This window comes from Rhinoraja longicauda, chromosome 3 (assembly GCF_053455715.1).
Source record: "Rhinoraja longicauda isolate Sanriku21f chromosome 3, sRhiLon1.1, whole genome shotgun sequence".
Classification (NCBI taxonomy): Eukaryota; Metazoa; Chordata; class Chondrichthyes; order Rajiformes; family Arhynchobatidae; genus Rhinoraja; species Rhinoraja longicauda.
In genome coordinates this window covers 48634915-48654394 of record NC_135955.1, presented here as the reverse complement: position 1 = coordinate 48654394, position 19480 = coordinate 48634915, and the positions used below count along the sequence as shown (strand labels likewise).

Genomic DNA, 19480 nt, shown 5'->3' with positions numbered 1-19480 from the left:
CTCCCTCATCAGCCTAACCGCCTCCATTATTCCGGTTCTGGGGAGGGGTCATGTGGCGGTCATATCGAACCGCCATTTGTCGGGCTCGTACTCTCGCGGGAACTGGGCATGTTCTGGGCCGACCTATCACGCGGTAAGGGGGGCGGGGCTGTGGTGTGTGACCTGAGAACAAAGGTATTGCGGTTGAGGGAGAAGTGCTGGAGTGTACCCGAGCTGCAGCACCGTAGTAGTTAGAAGTTAACCCGATGCATGCATGAGCGACCGAGCTGTATCTGTTAATCATGAAATGGAGTGTTTACTCAACGCGTGGACCTCTACACTGGCTGACTTATCTTCATTGATGATACAACTTCTGATGGTAGTAGCATAATGAATTCTGAAGTGTATAGACACATCCTATCTGCTCAAATTCAAACAAATGCCTCAAAACTAATTGGCCGGCAGTTTATTCTACAGCAAGACAATGATCCCAAACATACTGTTCAAGCAACAAAGGAGCTTTTCAAAGCTAAAAAAATGGTTAATTCTGAGTGGCCAAGTCAATCACCCGATCTGAACCCAATTGAGCATGCCTTTTATATGCTGAAGAGAAAACTGAAGGGGACTAGCCCCCAAAACAAACATAAGCAAAAAGATGGCTGCAATACAGGCCTGGCAGAGTATCACCAGAGAAGACACCCAGCAACTGGTGATGTCCATGAATCGCAGACTTCAAGCAGTCATTGCATGCAAAGGATATGCAACAAAATACTAAACATGACTACTTTCATTTACATGACATTGCTGTGTCCCAAACATTATGGTTCCCTAAAATAGGGGGGGACATGTATAAACACTGCTGTAATTTCTACACGGCGAAATCAAAATGTATAAAAATGGCCTTTATTAAAATCTGACAATGTGCACTTTAACCACAATGTGCACTTTAACCAGATTTTTTTCTATTACAAATCTCAAATTGTGAAGTACAGAGGCAAATAAATAAATGATGGGTCTTTGTCTCAAACATTATGGAGGGCACTCTATCTTTCCATACCTTGCATATCCATTTGCCTCTTAAACCCCACACACTTCTCTGCTTCCACCACAACCTCTGGCAATCTTTTTGAGATGGTCTTTGGAATAATTGACTCCACATAGATGAGAGTCCATTTCATATAGGCACAACTCTGAAACTCTTTAGAGGGATGGTCTATCTTATTTTTTCACTTCTGCACAGAAAGCAAAGCATGTCATTATATGAATGTCTGGAAAACATTTAAAGCTGACTCAGATTGTATTGCCAGATCACAATGGATCTTTTAGAAGCTCCAGGTACTGTTTTAATTATAGTCGAGCAATTCTCAGCACAATGATGCAGTGTATTAAAATACCAATCCACTAAAATTAAATTATAAAATCTTTGATAACTACTTCATGGAACAGAAACACCAAAGATTAGGAATCGGATAACCTAACTTCATAAAGGCGGATAAAGCAGCCAATGGCTTATAGAAATCTGAGAAGAGTAATTAAGCTGAAACATTAACTTTGTTTCTCTCCCCATGGAATGCTGCCTGACCTGCTGGATGTTTCCACCACGTTCTAATTTTATTTCAGTGGCTTCTAGACTCCTTTGTCTCCATAAAAAAATTAAGAAAATCTAGCTGAGTTTGGACTTTTATAAAATCATTATATTACCAAAGGAGGCTATTCATTCCATTTAGTCCATGCCAGTTCTTTGTTGTCAAGCCAGACAGTCCCATTCCCCTACTCTGTCCTTGCAGTAAAACAAATTATTTTCCCTCGAGGCCTATCCAATTCCTTTCGAAACTTGATTGAATTGCTGCTACCACTCTTACAGACAGTTTCAGACCATATTTCTGAGTTTTAAAAAGTTCATTACATCCCCATTTCTTTTGCCCATCATATCACATGTGTGTTCTATCTTCCATCTGCAAATGCAAACAGCTTCTCACTTTTGCATTGTCTTTTCCTTTTGCATTGTCTTCTCCTTTTGCATTGTTAACTCCTTTTGCATTGTCTTCTCAACTTTGTTAACTCCAGGTTCTCCCTTGTAACACTGTAGCTGAACTGTTTCATCCATGGCATCATTCCAGAAAATCCTCTGAGTCCTGTGATAAGAACAAAAACATTTACAATTATAAAAACGTGCTGGCAATTCAATAGTTCAGAATTTAAAAATGAAGGCTACTTCCATAAACTAATTTATTTGATTATAATAACAACCATTTGAAATCATTCTTTGTGTTTTTGGCACCATCTCAAAGTGCTTAAGTTTGAGTTTACTCTGGTGCCCATGCTAATACATTTTCTATAGGCCTTTTACATGCTTCCTATATGATGGTGATCACAACTGAATATGATACTGCAGGGTTAGGCTATGAGGCAATTGCAGGGAGAGAAAAAAAAGAAAGCCAGAATATTACTTTAAGATAAGGTGAGAAAGACAAAACAGTTGAAATAAGTGGTGTTAAAATATGAAATCATTAACTGAATTGTCACCAGTGTTGTACTGGTTGATAGCTTTACTGCTGAGGGAAGTTGATAACCAGAAACTTTATACTTCCCAAAGAAGTATTTTTGAGTCTGTCTTGTGCAGTTCCTTGTGGTTAAATTACAAACGGCTGGGAAAGCTCGGTGATCCTTATACAAACAAGCCTTTATGAAAAAACAATTCTTCAGATTAAGACAGGACCAGCCCAGAAATATTGCAAACACATATGTTGCCAGGAGAGCAACATAGCCTCATCCTAAACTCTGGGAATGCTATGTTAAGTACCCACTTATACAGGGGTTCAAGTGCAGGACATTCTGAGATATTTGTCAGTAGAAAGGACTCAAGATTTCTTGTAATTATTTGGATTTTCTCACAATTTCCAACAGACAGCGTGAAAGGAACTTGTTGGTTGAATATTCAAAACAGTCGTTGTGAAGTAAACATCAATGGAGCCACGTTGAAGTCAGAATGTTGTGCTACGCTGGGAGCTGCTTGGGGAAGTCCTTGTGAACGCTGTGAACTAGGTACGGAAACAATGGATTAGAGCAAAGGCAATTACTGTATTGAAATTATGATGAAAATTGAATTGCGCAAGATTTGTAAATTGAAGAATAATAATTTGGAATTAATCTTTGTATTTTAGCATCACACCATTGAGTCATATTCCTTTGCCCTCTGGTCTCAGACTTCTCTGTCCTGGGGAAAAGACTCTTTACAATTTACCTTACCTATGCTTCTCATAATTTAAGAAACCTTTACATGATAACCCCCTCAGCCACCTCTGCTCCAGAAAATATAAATCCAGTCTCTCCTAACTCACACCCTATAGACCCAGTAAGAAATAATAAAATCTTTTTTGCACCAGTTTATTGACATCCTTCCTACAGCAGGGTGACCAGAACCTGCCTAGTACTTCAAATGTGACCTTCCTAATGTTGTCTTCAACTATAACATGATGTCGCAACCCGTACTCAATACCCTGACAGACAAAAGCAACTGTCCCAAATGCCATCCTTGCCCAGTCAGTCTGTGTTGCCACTTTTACGGAACTATGAAACTGGATCCCTAGGTGTTTCTGTTCTACAATACTCCCCAGGGCCCAACCATTTATTGTGCAAGTTTTTCCCTGGTTTGTCCTACCAAAATGCAACACCTCACAAAATTAAATTCCATCTACCATTCTTTGGCCCAGTTGATCAGGATTCCATTGTAATCGTAGATAAGCCTCCTCACTGTCCACTACTCGGCCAAGTTTGTATTACCCATAAACTTACTGTCAATGTCACCTATATTCACATCCAAATCGCTAATATTCATAATGAACAGTGGACCCTGCACCGATTCAGTGGCACACCACGTTACAGGCCTCCAGTCTGAAAAAACAACCCTCTACCACCACCGTCCAGCTCTTACCTTCAAACCTGAAACTTAGAATTCTATTTACAATTTATTATTACTAATGACAGAAACAGGATTTGGAAAATTGACCTTGTTGGTTCCCTTTGTTTTATTTTAAACTCTTAAACATTTTTTTCACCTATTCGAGTGCTTTTTAATACTATTTTTTAAGAAAAGTTGTGTATGAAATTTCTCTGCTAACTCAATTAAGTGCATTGATACCACTAATGAATTTTCCTTAATGGTAATGTACACCATGTTAGTACGACAGAATTGTTTCATGTGTGTTCGCTTTTCTGTTCCTTGTTCTCACAGAAATTTTGAATCATAAAATTGTTAGTGAAGACTGAAAAGTTATTCTTGATCTTGCACAACTTTCTTTTAAAAAGTTGTTTAAAAATGCTGTTTGCCTCCATATTGGTTGAGTAATTTACTTAATGACTTTTGTAGCTCTGGTGACTTGTTTTATATTCCATTGTTTACATATACCTAATCAAAGTCCCTTCATAATTTTAAGTATCCTCTCTTACCAAGCAAGAGAGTCCGATTCAATCTGATAACCAAAATGGTTATAACTTTCAATTCTGGCAGTACACCTTTCAATAAACAATCTGTTTATTTAACCGTTTTGTGAGGTAGAAATCAGACCTCCAAAAGTTCTTTAAGAAATTATTAATCTGTGTGTAGTGTAAATTTAATACAGTCTGAGAATAACTATGACATAAGGAAATTTCACTCCGTCCATGCTGGCTCTTAGTGGGTTCTCTAGTTTTATACCATTGCCTGTTGTCGTGCAAATTATATCCTCATGCCTTGTTGCTTTTTATTATGGCTATGCTAACCTACTTAATCTAAAGCACAAAGTGCTGGAGGAACTTATCAGGCAGTATCTGTGGAGGGACTATACAGGTCCTGTTTCAGGTCAGAAACCTTCGGACTCAAGTCTGAATAAAGGTCCTGATCTAAACCTTTGCCTTTCCATTCCCTCCTTAAATGCTGCCTGAATCACCGAGTTCCTCCAACACTTTATGTTTTGCACCAGATTGCAACATCTGCAGTTTTTTGTGTTGCCAATTTAATATGTTCCTTTAAGTCTCTTTGCACCTTTACAGCTGTTAGGCTATTAATTTCTGATTCCTTCTCCCGAGAAGTCACCTCACAGTTATTGACATTGAAGTTCATTTGCTCCATTTATAGATCAGAATAGGAACTTGTTGGACACGTGTTCAGCTACCATTCCTGACCCCAGTGAAAAAGTAAAAATAGCCCTTACTGGCTCAACATTTCTTGCTGCCATGTTCATTTAAGCGTGGAACCACAACTCTCCCTTACTTGTCATCAGTCTGTCGCTAATTGTTAACTTCAAATCCTAACTTGCATTTGGAAAAAAACTTCTAAATTAAGTTGAAAACTTCACAATCTATTCGAAGAGCAAGCTTGTGAAGAGAGGGTGGACAGTGCTAAATCCCAGCAGGTCTCTACGCTGATTTTGATTGCCTGCTCAAACAATATGCACTGTGTAAGTATGTTAAAAGGGCCTTCTCTTGTACATTGAGGAATATTGTACCCAATGAACAAAACATTTTATTGGAAAGTTATTTTCTTTTTTCCATATATATTTAATATTCAAATATGTTTGCCACTGGCAAGACCAGCATTTATTGCCTTTGAGAAGGATTTGGTGAGCAGCCTTCTTGAATCACTGCAGTCCTTCCTGAGAGCTTTTAGGGCGGCACAGTGGTGCTGCAGTAGGATTGCCGCCAGAGACCCGGGTTCAATATTCACTACGGATGCTGTCTGTATCGAGTTCGGACATTCTCCCCGTGATCCATGTGGGTTTTCTCCGTGATCTCCAGTTTCCTCCCACATTCCAAATATGTACAGGTTTGTTAGTTAATTGGCTTGGTATAAATGTAAATTGTCCCTAGTTTGTGTTGGATGGTGTTAATATGCGGGGATTGCTGGGCGGTGCGGACTCAGTGGGCCGAAGAGCCTGTTTCCACGCTGTATCTCTAAACTAAACTAAACTTACAATGCTATTTTGTCAAACATTTTGAGCTTTGTAGGAGCTGTGCATATCCAGGCCAACATTTTCATGGTGTGCTTTGGAGAAGGACTAGGGATGTCAGGTGGTGGATCACTTGCCACAGGATACCCAGCTTTGATTTGCTGATTTGTCCACAATATTTATGATGTTGGTCTGATTGATATTCGGGTCAGTGGTGAACCCCTAGATGTAAATGGTAGAAGATTTAGCTATTGCAATTCAAAGCTCGCTGGGTAGGTAATCTTTCGTTCATTGGGGTTCAGTAACACTTGGCTCTTCTGTGGTATGAATGCTAGAGTCAGACAGTACAGAGATAGCCAAACCCGTTCATTCTGACAATGATGACCCATCTATGCTTGTCCCATTTAGCCCCACTTGGACCATATCCTTCTAAACCTACCTGTTACTTGCCACAAATCAACCCAAGCAGGCATGGACAATGGAGGAACTGAAGGAAATCCACATTAGGCAGGAAATGGTTTTGGGTAGACTGATGGGACTGAAGGCTGATAAATCCCCAGGGCCTGATGGTCTGCATCCCAGGGTACTTAAGGAGGTGGCTCTAGAAATAGTGGAAGCATTGGAGATCATTTTTCAATGTTCTATAGATTCAGGATCAGTTCCTGTGGATTGGAGGATAGCAAATGTTATCCCACTTTTTAAGAAAGGAGGGAGAGAGAAAACGGGTAATTATAGACCAGTTAGTCTGACATCAGTGGTGGGGAAGATGCTGGAGTCAATTATAAAAGACGAAATTGCTGAGCATTTGGATAGCAGTAACAGGATCATTCCGAGTCAGCATGGATTTACGAAGGGGAAATCATACTTGACAAATCTACTGGAATTTTTTGAGGATGTAACTAGGAAAATTGACAGGGGAGAGTCAGTGGATGTGGTGTACCACGACTTTCAGAAAGCCTTCGACAAGGTCCCACATAGGAGATTAGTGGGCAAAATTAGAGCACATGGTATTGCGGGTAGGGTATTGACATGGATAGAAAATTGGTTGACAGACAGAAAGCAAAGAGTAGGGTACCGCAAGGTTCGGTGCTGGGACCCCAGCTATTTACGATATACATTAATGACTTAGATGAAGGGATTAAAAGTACCATTAACAAATTTTCAGATGATACTAAGCTGGGGGGTAGTGTGAATTGTGAGGAAGATCCAATAAGGCTGCAGGGTGCCTTGGACAGGTTGTGTGAATGGGCGGATACATGGCAGATGCAGTTTAATGTAGATAAGTGTGAGGTTATTCACTTTGGAAGTAAGAATAGAAAGGCAGATTATTATCTGAATGGTGTCAAGTTAGGAAGAGGGGATGTTCAACGAGATCTGGGTGTCCTAGTGCATCAGTCACTGAAAGGAAGCATGCAGGTACAGCAGGCAGTGAAGAAAGCCAATGGAATGTTGGCCTTCATAACAAGAGGAGTTGAGTATAGGAGCAAAGAGGTCCTTCTACAGTTGTACCGGGCCCTGGTGAGACTGCACCTGGAGTACTGTGTGCAGTTTTGGTCTCCAAATTTGAGGAAGGATATTCTTGCTATTGAGGGCGTGCCGCGTAGGTTCACTAGGTTAATTCCCGGAATGGCGGGACTGTCGTATGTTGAAAGGCTGGAGCAATTAGGCTTGTATACACTGGAATTTAGAAGGATGAGGGGGGATCTTATTGAAACATATAAGATAATTAGGGGATTGGACACATTAGAGGCAGGAAACATGTTCCCAATGTTGGGGGAGTCCAGCACAAAGGGGCCACAGTTTAAGAATAAGGGGTAGGCCATTTAGAACGAAGATGAGGAAGAACTTTTTCAGTCAGAGAGTGGTGAAGGTGTGGAATTCTCTGCCTCAGAAGGCAGTGGAGGCCAGTTCGTTGGATGCTTTCAAGAGAGAGCTGGATAGAGCTCTTAAGGATAGCGGAGTGAGGGGGTATGGGGAGAAGGCAGGAACGGGGTACTGATTGAGAGTGATCAGCCATGATCGCATTGAATGGCAGTGCTGGCTCGAAGGGCTGAATGGCCTACTCCTGCACCTATTGTCTATTGACAACTTCATTCGATAAGGAGCTGTGAAATCATCAGCAAACATTCCCACATCATTGTTCAATCCCTGAAAATGTTGGACTTGCAATACTGCCCTGTGAAACACCTACAGTGAAATCCCAGGGCTGAAAAAATTAAATTCCAACAGTCATAATCTTTTTTTTCTTTACGTGGAATATGACCTACCAATGGAGGTGTTTTTCCTTTGATGCCCGGTGACATTAGTTTTATCAGGACTCATTGATGCCACACTTGGTCAGAACCTGCCTTATGCCAGGGTCAATCACTCTGACCTTATTTGGAATTCAGCTGAATAATCCATTCATTTGGAATTCAACTAAGTGATCCGTGCCTAGACCAATGAGATGTAGTTTAGTTTAGAGATACAGCGCAGAAACAGGCTTGCCCGGTCCATGCAGACCAGTGATCCCCACATATTAACACAATCCTACACACAATGGGGACAATTTTTACATTTACCAAGCCAATTAACCTACAAACCTGTACACTTTGGAATGTGGGAGGAAACTGAAAATCTCGGAGAAAATCCACGCAGAAGGTTCTCCCGGGGAGAACGTACAAACTCTGTACAGACAGCACCCGTAGTCGGGATCATACCCGGGTAAGGCAGCAACTCTACCGCTGCGCCACCATGCCGCCCTTGATGTGAAGAGGTCTGGAACAGATTAGTCATATCAATGCCCAAACTGGGCATCAGTGAACAGATTATTGATGAATAAATGCCACTTGATAGTACGGTTGATAATAATATCTTTCACTTTTCTGATGACTGAAGGTAGATTGATAGGTGGTTGTTTGCAGGACAGAGTTTGTCCTGCACTGTACCTGGGCAGTCTCCCCCATATTCAGGTTAATGGTTATGAATGGTAGCTTCCCTTGAGAAATGTGATTTCATCCGCCAAACACTTTCTTATTAATTTTAGAATTTTTATTGTTTGCACTGTTTTGCTTTTGTCAGAACATTAAACTAATTGTTCCTCAACAATTCAATGCAAAATCAAAGGGGATTTTGAACTTGGATGTAATTCTTTGCTTACAGATAGCGCCTGTCCGAGAGGTTATGCAAGAGTTAAGGGTGTGTCCTGTGAAGGTAAGAAAATGACAAACCATTAAGATGATTTGATAGAGAAACACATACTAGAGCAATAGAAAAAATTCAGAACTTTAATTTATGTGACAAATGAGATAGATTAAACACATCATAAATGCAATAGTCGCGAAAAGTCGTCTGTCAATTTCTCTCAACTGATCCAACTTGACCTGCTGAGTTCCTGCAGCAATTTTTTGCTACAGATTCCAGTATCCACAATTCTTGTATCACCATCATAAATGGTTCCTTGCCAAAGAAGTATCTTTGCAATAGTGTTGCTGTTATCATGTAGCAGTCTGTAAGGACACAAGAAGGTTTCAGATGAGAAGGTAGACACCAAATGCTGGATTAATCCAGCGGGTCAGGCAGCATCTCTGGAGAGAAGGAATGGGTGATGTTTCAGGTCGAGACCCTTCTGCAGACTGGTGGTGAAACAAAGTTTCAGATGATATGCTATTTGGTATGGTCTTGCATTTAGAAAATAATCCACCAAATTTAGGCAGCAATTGTTGCCCTGCTTCTGGGGAGCTAGTTAAAATTGAAACTCAACAATTGTTGGCTGGGTAGCCCCCTAATTTTTACAGGATGCTTATGTGGTTCAGAACAATAAAAATCACCTCGTGTTTAACATCAAAAAATGTTATGGAATAGATTTCAGTAGTTGCAAATGTAACTGTTACATTTTCATGACATCGTAAAAAGCCTCATAGGTAATCTATGTTCAGGATGTTACGAGAGAAAATCCAGCCGGCTTTTCCTCAGAGGCTGTCATTGGATGTTATATATCCACTTGAAAGGGAAGATTAGGTTACATTTTAACATCACAAATGCGACACGGCAATGAAAATGTTGAACTTCGTCAGTACTTCTCTGAAGTTTCATTTTAGATTATATTGCAGGATCTGAAATGCAAACTGAATGCAATGTGTAATGAAAATTCTGAGATAAATGGAATTAATAAAATCATTTTTGCCATCATATTTCATTGAGCCGTGGGAGAAAGCAGAAATGGATTTAACTGGCAAATCTTTAAGCCTATTCATTTTGAGGACCACCAGGTTTCACATTTCTTAATAGATTTTCCACCGTTTTGACACAAGCTTGGAAAAAAATAACTGATGCTGTAGACAAATTCTTTCAGACATGTGTTGAAATGGTTATATATAATTTCTTGAAAAAGTAGAAGAAAGTAACGAAAGCAGACAAAGATAATCCTAGCCACCCATATCAGCACCCTCATGCCCCGCCCAACCCCAACAAATGTGGCTGCCCCATAATGTTCTGATGTGCCAGAATGTCACTTTATTCCCATGGAATCATGTCAGTGTGATTGGCACAAAGAACTGAGCTTAATTGTTCTGTAAAATGCACTATTTAAATTTACCACCTGGCAGAAATATTGAAAAACTTTTTTTTCTGTGTAAGAAGTAACTGCAGATGCTGGTTCACATTGAAGATAGACACAAAATGCTGGAGGAACTCAGGCAGTGTTACTGGAGAAAAGGAACAGTAGGGTCTGAAGAAGGGTCTCGACCTGAAATGTCACCTATTCCTTACTTTACTCCAGCATTTTCGGGATATTTTTTTTCTGTTTTATTTGGTATTGTGTGACGTGCAGAAAAGAAAGCAGCTGATTACACAATTTCAGCTCGCTGCATAGTACCTCAAATACAAGGAAGTAACAAGCAAACTGTCAAATCAATGTTCAGAATAGCCATAGACATAATATTACTTTTAATTTTATGATATTTAAATGAATACAAACAGTACAAACAGGATCACAAACCAAACTCAAACCTAACCTTGCTGCGACCCAACTCCGCTTTGAAGAAGAATCAAAATTAACACCTTCCTGGTCTATTAGATTGCTATCATACCACAGGGAATATTTCACCCACTGAACTTTTGAAAGAACAAATCTTATTAAATATTCACAAGGAGTCAAAGTTATTTTATGGTCTCGCATGCAATGCAAATTCTATTATCAGTTAATTGGCCTCTGTAAAATTGCCCCTAGTGTGTAGGGAGTGGATCAGAAAGTGGGATAACCTAGAACTAGTGTGAATAGGTGGACTGAAGGGGCCTGTTACCATGATCTATTTTTCAATCAATCCTGTGAATCATCATCCACTTTGAGATCTATTTCTGACAATTGCTCCCATTGAAGGCAATGGGACAAGATTTTGGGAATAAAGTACGAAGCACAGCAGTAACAAACTGATGCATTTTACACATGGGATTGTTAACACATTTCCACCCCACTAATATGTTTATGCATTTGCTTTTGACTGTCTTTTTAAAATTATGTGTAATAAGCCAGAAAAAAGAAGCGTCTAGTTTTTCACTCTCTTTCTTACTTTGGACAGATGTGAATGAATGCACAGTCTTTCCTGGTATTTGCTCAAATGGGAGATGTGTCAATACTCAAGGGTCCTTCCAATGCGAGTGTCCAGAAGGATTGACCATAGATAGCACAGGCCGCATTTGTGTGGGTAAGAAATAAATTATACACCATCATTTAAATGTAATGAAGGTTTGTGTAACTTGATTTTTTTACTTGTTAATTTCTGTATGCCAAAATTTGATAAGCAAAGCACACATTGTTCTCATAGTGTACATAGTTCAATTTCTACTCAAGCTTAAACACTATGATTAGTGATTTGACTGTAAAACATATGGATTAGGTTATCTGTTTTTATACATGTAGGCTGTTGCCAGAGGCATGTTACTGCTTTAGTTCATAGAAATGTGCGGAAGCCATAATTCGAGGAATAGAACGCTGCACATTTCATCCAACATTTACAACAAATGTTTAGATGCAGGAGTTGGTTTGCTGGTTTCCTAGGTAGTCTGTACCCTTGCTCCAGTGGAGATGGACATTAACTTTTTCAGAATTCATAAATCACAACCCAAATATTTGAGATACGGATTAAAATTTGCTGTCTATTTTGTGGGGAAAATAAGTAAATAGATAAACACAACATAAATTATTTCTGCTCTTATTTCTTGACAGAAGTGTAAGTGACCCTGTTTCACATTATTGAAAGTCACGATATGGCCCAATTTCTAGGAACATAACCCCATCCCTCATAAAAAAGGGTTGCCAAAATTATAATTCAAGTGGGAACCTGGTAGTAGCATTACACTCTGTAGCAAAGCCAATGTACAGGAAAGATCTCATGCATTGTTTCAGGTGGTCAGCTTCATTAAAAGATGGACGTTAATCCCTGAATTTGTGTTGATCTGTAATTATAGTATATAAAAGAGCATCACGCCAGCCAGAATGAGTCAATCAATGCTGTTGTATTTTAGAGTACACAATAAGATGTAGTAAAAACAAATCCTTTACTACTCTAATATAAACATTTTTTATTTTGATATCTACTATTGTAGTTTTATAATGCCCTATTCCAGCTGAACGGATTTTTTAGTGGGCTCTAAAGCTCTAAAATAAACCTGAGTGCACAATTTCGACAGAGAGGGAGATGTTGGGTTAACTCGTGGTAGCTTTTGAAATTGACAGCTATCAGCATTTGACTGGTGCTCAGACTTGCTTTCCAATTCCAGAACATCACGACATGATGGTCCTCGGAATAGAATGCACTTTCAATCTTCAGCACCGAGTTCATTGGCAGATGAAGCAGTAAAATGGTTTAGGGTAAAGGAACATGTTATGTGAAGGTGGTGGTGGGGATTTTGGGAGAGGGAGCAAGACTTTGTGGAAGATTCTTCATGAACTGAGCAGGATTGCCTTTGAAAAGGGAATCATTTCAGTGAAGTGAGTGGAGTATTGAGATGGCCTATTGTCTGGCTGAAGATTAATAGGCATCTGTTAGTATATTTTTCTGGAGAAATAATTAGTCATATACATAAAACAGGGCACTAAAATGAACATGTGTGCCAGGGTAATGTTCCTAAATCTTCAAGAGACCACCATGTACCACTTTGGAGTGAATTTAAACCCCACTGATTTTCCCATCTATTTTATGAAAGTGAGCGAAGCAATTTCTATTTTCAGCTAGGTGGAAGTTGATATTTGTGTGTATGCCAAATTATTTTCACTCTGTTGAGGTATATATCATCAGTGCACAATGTTCACCTCTAATTTTATGGTGCTCCACAAAGCAAAATTAACCAGAAGTAACCATAATATCTTATTTGTTTCTTGTCTATCCAACTTTGTTGATTCAGCATGGGAATGCACAATTCCTCTGTAAAAACAGGCTATATCAGTGTGGCATTGGGGTCGGTACATTTCTCTGAAGGCCAAAATAACTTTAGAACAAGCAGGGTACTTCCTATATTAGTAGACAGAAGCTGATGTGAAAAGTAGATGTCTCATTTTTAAACAGAAGTGAAAAATGGAGAATGACAAAGTGGACAAGGTACACTGGAAAAGGTACAGAAAACTGATGCAGTTCAGAGAGGTAAACTGGGAATCCGTCAGGCAGCCCAATTCTGGAATGACCATTTCTGGTCATCTAACTGACCATTTCTGGAATGATGAAAATTTTCTATAGGAAGAAGTGAGCTTTCACCTGTAGCTCTTACCCGATGTTTTAGCAAGAGCTTTAGGCGTCTAATTCCTTCAAAACTACACTTAATAGCAGCTGAACTGTGCATCCAATCTAAGTGAACCACATGGAGAAACATTGATACTGTATACAACTGTAAGTGTGATTAAATTGTTATGTTTAAACTACAAAATGGGAGAAGCAATAAATCAGCAGCACAGTGGCATGCTGTAGATCTGCTGCCTCACAGCGTCAGAGACGCAGAACACATGTTCAGGTCCTGACCTCAGCGCTATCTGTATGAAGTTTGCACGTTCTCCCTGTGACCGTGTGAGTTTCCTCTGGGCGCTCCAGTTTCCTCACACATCCCAATGAGTATTTGTAAGTTAATTCCCTCTGTAAAATTGCCCCGGGTTTGTAGTGAGTGGATGTGAAAGTGGGATAACGTAGAACTAGTATAAATGAATGATTGATGGTCGGTGTGGACTCAGTCAACGAAGCACTGTTCCTATGCAGTATCTTCCATTTAGAAATAGAAGTCATTCTCTGGTCATTTATACTTCACCTTCAAAATTCAAGTCCATTCAAGATTATGTCTATTTATTGGAGACTGGTTAGTCTTTCACCTCCAAATACAGATGAGAGCAAATCTACTCATGACATACAAAGCCCTCCATAACCTGGCCCCATCCTACCTGACTGACCTCCTCCACAGACACACTCCCACCCGTACCCTCCACTCTGCTGCTGCTAACCTCCTGTCCCCCCCCATCCGGACCAAACTCAGATCCTGGGGGGACAGGGCTTTCTCCATCGCTGCTCCCACACTCTGGAACTCACTACCCCAAACCGTCAGAGACTCCTCCTCACTCACCACATTCAAAACATCACTGAAGTCTCATCTGTTCAGCACTGCCTTCAATCACTGACCGTTACCTCACCTTCTTTTTCCTTTTCTCTTCGTTTACTCATTTATCTATTTATTTTCTTTTATGTTTTAGTAAACCCTGTAAAGCGTCTTTGAGTGTTAGAAAAGCGCTATATAAATGTAATGCATTATTATTATTATTATTATTACTGTACTGGAAAATAGATCCAAATGCTGTCAGAATTTTGGTTCAGAAGGGTGCTATGATATTTGGGTCCTGTGTGGGACAATACTCTTATTGATTTTTAATATCTTTGCAGATATTCGCCTTGAACAATGCTACCTGAAGTGGGATGAAGATGAATGTACAGCGCCGGTTTCTGGAAGATTCCGAATGGACGCCTGCTGTTGCACAGTTGGATCTGCCTGGGGTGTGGACTGTGACGAATGCCCTCAGCTAGGCACTAAGGAGTATGAGCTTCTTTGTCCAAGAGGTCCAGGGTTTGCCAATAGAGGTGACATTCTAACAGGAAGACCATTTCATAAAGGTATGGACAAAAGGCACCACTTCTCCCAATAAAGGTAATGTCTGGAAAAGAAAACATGATTCATTTTTAAATTTAAATAAAAGAGAGATTAAAGTGAAACAGATAAAATTAAAAAGTACACTATATAACGTTCAGTGGTCTGAATATAACAATTTTAATATGATAAAATTACTACATTACAAAAGCACGAAATATTTATCTGCAGAAGTAAAGTACTATGAGTCTAGTTATTATCCTGAATCATATACTATCCACTACAATTTTGTGCTCTTCACATTCTTTGTTGTTGTTCTTCTAGATGTCAATGAATGCAAAATGTTCCACAGCCTCTGCATTAATGGAAAATGCCGGAACACCATTGGCAGTTTTAGGTGTAAATGTGACGGTGGATTTGCTCTGGATATGGAGGAAAGGAACTGCACAGGTAAGATGACATGAGCCAAATGACCAGTGTTAACAACATGAACACTCCAAATATAATAAATAACACAACACAACTGACAGCATATGAAGAGCATGTACAGCATTAGGCAAGAGGTACATAAACCAAAAGACACACACCACCAGGTTCACGAACAGCAGTTTCCCTCAACTATCAGTTTCTCAATCCAACCGACACAGCCTTCATCCTCCCTTGATAACTCTACACTCTGGTCCACCTGTTGCACTACAGTGGACTTTTTTCCAATTGTGTTTTGGACTAAGGTCTGGTTCTTTGCATACTTTTTTTTTCTTTTTACTGTCCTGCAGAATTTTATGTAAAATCTATGTATAATTTATGTTTATGTGTTTTTTTCTGAGTTCTGCTTGTGATGCTGCTGCACGTGATATTTTCATTATATGTGTACCTCATCATATGTGTGCCTATGGCAACAGACCCAACTTTGACTCTGAGCAACACGAGCAGGAAATTATCACAACTAAGATACCTTTCAGGCACACCCCTAATTCAAACAGCAGAAATTGAGTAAAAATTAGATGGGTAGAACACACTGCAAACAGTGCAATTCATTGGCGATGTAAAGACACTCTCACAATATTACATCTATTAATGTAATCAAGTGCACACTTTAAACATTTATTATCCCTGGTCTTATAAGTTGTAATTTCAGACCATTTAATTAATATTTAAATGATATGATTTTAAATTAATTTTGTATCAATACCATAAATAATTAAATTTAATTAAAATTGTCTAATTTCACTTGATCAAAATTAACATGTGCAATTTAAAATCTTTTAATTGTAATGCTCCACACAGAATTTACTGTGACAAAATATTTTATAGCATGAATGGAGGTTGTTACAACATCCAGCAAGATGAATTTGAATGTCAAGCTTGCTTTTCCCCATTTTGTTTTTCAAAATATTCACCACTGATAATAGGGAGAATTGCTGAGATTTGTTTGAAATGCCTTCTCGAGTGCCTCATACTCAGACTTTCCATCTAAAGAAGGCTGCATCCTTATTCCTAATTATACTATTTATATGATTTCACTGACCTGTGATATGTTCAACCACAAAACATACCTTTTGTTGTAATTTACTTTTCTCCCATAGAGGTGCAGGAGTTACGTTCAACCAAAAATATTTGAAGATTGTACAGCAATGAACCAAATTCTTAATGATTTTCTTCATTTCGTTATCATTCCTCAATATGTTTTATTTTCTACTTTAATAAGACATTGATGAATGCCGCATCTCTCCTGACCTCTGTGGGAATGGAACTTGTGTCAATACCCCTGGAAGCTTTGAGTGTGAATGCTTTGAAGGCTTTGAGAGTGGATTTATGATGATGAAGAATTGTATGGGTAAGTATATTCATGCTTTACTTGAACAATTTTATTCCCTGAAAATGCCCAATAATGTAGTAATAGAACATATATTCAATATTTGTGAGAAAGAACTGCAGATGCTGGTTCAAATCGAAGGTAGACACAAAATGCTGGAGTAACTCAGCGGGACAGGAGGCATCTCTGGAGAGAAGGAATGGGTGATGTTTTGGGTCGAGACCCTTCTTCAGACTGAAGAAGGTTCTTAACCCGATACGTCACCCATTCCTTCTCTCCAGAGATGCTGCCGATCCTGCTGAGTTACTCCAGCATTTTGTGTCTACCTTTGATATATTCAATATTATTATGTCGAATGAACAAATAACATTTTGTATCAGGACCCTTCTTCAGACTGATGAAGTAAGTGGAAATAAACTGGAAAAGAGAGGTAGGGATGGGTGAAGAGGAGAGGGGGGTTTATTGACAGATGGGTGGAGTAAATGTCAAAGCTAGAGGTGAATTGGTGACAAAAGGGTTTAAGACAAGGAGTGAAGAGGAGGAATGAAATGTGCGTGGGAGGCAAAGGAGAAAGGGAAAGGAGCAGGGTGGAGATGGTAGGATAAATGTACGCACACCAGGGTGGGGGATGGGGGCACAAAAGGGAGATGGTAGGGGAGTATTACTTGAAATTGGAGAATTCTACGTTTGTATTCAAGCGGAATATGAGGTGCTGTTCCTCAAGTTTGCACATGGCTTCCCTCGCGCAATGAAGGAGGCCAAGGAGAGAAAGTTCAGTATGGGAAATAGAAAAGGAGTTAAAATGGTTAGCAACTAGGAGATCCAGCAGACTTTGGTGGAGAGAGCATAAGTATTTGGCGAAACGGAACCTAGTCTGCGCTTGATCTCACCTATGTAAAGGAGGACACATCGGGAGCACCAAACATAGTAGACAAGGTTTGAAGAGATGCATGTGAACCTCTGTCTCACCTGGGAAGGCTGTTGGAGAGCCTGAATGCAAGTGCGAAATGAGGTATAGTTAAAAATGGTAAAGAAGTTTCAGCAATATAACTGGGAGTCAATAGTTTTGTGGTGGACATTACTACATCGGCCTCATCACGGGCGATGAGGACAGGGCGTACAGAGAACTGATGAAGGAGTTTGTGGACTGGTGCCAGTGGAACTGCCTCCGGATCAACGCAGAGAAAACCAGGGAGATGGTGGTAGATTTCCGCAGGCGCAGCCAGGTCACCCCGACACCGGTGAACATCTAGGGAATGGACATCGAGAGGGTGGATTCTTATAAGTACCCGGGTGTCTACCTCAACAATAAACTGGACTGGACTGGAAACACCAATGCACTATACAGAAAGGGCCAGAGCAGACTTTATCTGCTAAGGAGACTCAGGTCCTTTGGAGTGCAGGGGGCACTCCTAAGGACCTTCTACAACACGGTGGTTGCATCGGCCATCTTCTATGGAGTGGTCTGCTGGACCAGCAGCATCTCAGCGGCGGAAGGGAAATAGACTCGACAAGCTGGTCAGGAAGGCCAGCTCTGTCCTGGGTTGCCCCCTCCACTCAGTGCAGGTGGTGGGAGAGAGGAGGATGATGGCAAAGCTAACATCGCTGCTGGACAATGACTCCCACCCCATGCAGGACACTGTCACTGCACTGAGTAGCTCCTTCAGTGACAGACTCCTTCGCCCCAAGTGCGTGAAGGAGAGATATAGGAGGTCCTTCCTATAGGTTTGCAGGGTATGAGATTGGAGGGGGTGAAGTGAGTACTGTATTTGGCTGCTTGAACAGATCTGAAAGGTTATCTAGACAGGTAACCTGTCTAGATAACCTGTCTAGGTAACCTATCTAGACAGATAACAGAGTGGGAATTTCTTGCCTTGTCAGACAATGGTGTTTGTCATGAACGCATCTACAAATGAAATGGTTGATTCATTTGCAGACATGGAGGAATAGCTGCTGTGGGAAGATCTATCCCAGTAGCTCCATACTTTAGCGCTTTTCTATAGTCGGCCATTTGTTCAATGTGCATTGGTCATTGAAGAAATATTTTAAAGCTACAGGTAAACATCAATTTAGAAAATGTATTTATGTTGACAACCCCAACTAGTTTTAGTATGCATCTGAACATAGGTTTGAGCTTTAAATGGTATATGGGGAGGAGATGTGGACATTTTTTCAACTAATGTGGTGGACGTCTAAAACTGTTTACCTGAAAAGATAGTAGAGGCAAAACTGCTTATCAGGGTACTTGGGCATGTTTCGGAAGAGCTGCAACAGCAGACCAAATACCGGAAGGTGTGTTTGGGCTTGGATACCTTCACGCCTGTGTCAAACATTCTGTTGCTGCATTTAGTAACAACTTAATTATGATGGGTTCCTGTGAAACATATTGGAACAATAATTCTTTTCATACATTGGTCATTTTTATTGGCTTCTTTTGGTAAATGAAAGTAAGAATGACAGTCATACAGGACAGAAACAGACCCTTTGGCTCAACTCATCTATGACGACCAAGTTGCCCCATCTAAGCTAGACCCATTTGCCAGTGTTGGGCACCATATCACTCGCAACCTTTCCTACCTTTGTATCTGCCCAGTGTCTTATTACAGTACCTGCCTCACCTGGCAACTTATCCATCACCCTCTAAGTGAAAAGGTCGCCCCTC

General features: G+C 40.1%; 1 protein-coding gene across 1 annotated transcript in view; it reads left to right on the top strand.

Moving 5' to 3' along the window:
- The window catches only part of LOC144592393 (fibrillin-2-like), a 259796-nt gene that overhangs the window by 150230 nt on the left and 90086 nt on the right, over positions 1-19480 (top strand). The window contains exons 21-26 of the mRNA XM_078396959.1: positions 2887-3024; positions 9048-9098; positions 11465-11590; positions 14801-15028; positions 15327-15452; positions 16711-16839. Of these exons, the coding sequence (XP_078253085.1) occupies positions 2887-3024; positions 9048-9098; positions 11465-11590; positions 14801-15028; positions 15327-15452; positions 16711-16839 (798 nt within the window). The remainder of the gene's footprint in view (positions 1-2886; positions 3025-9047; positions 9099-11464; positions 11591-14800; positions 15029-15326; positions 15453-16710; positions 16840-19480) is intronic.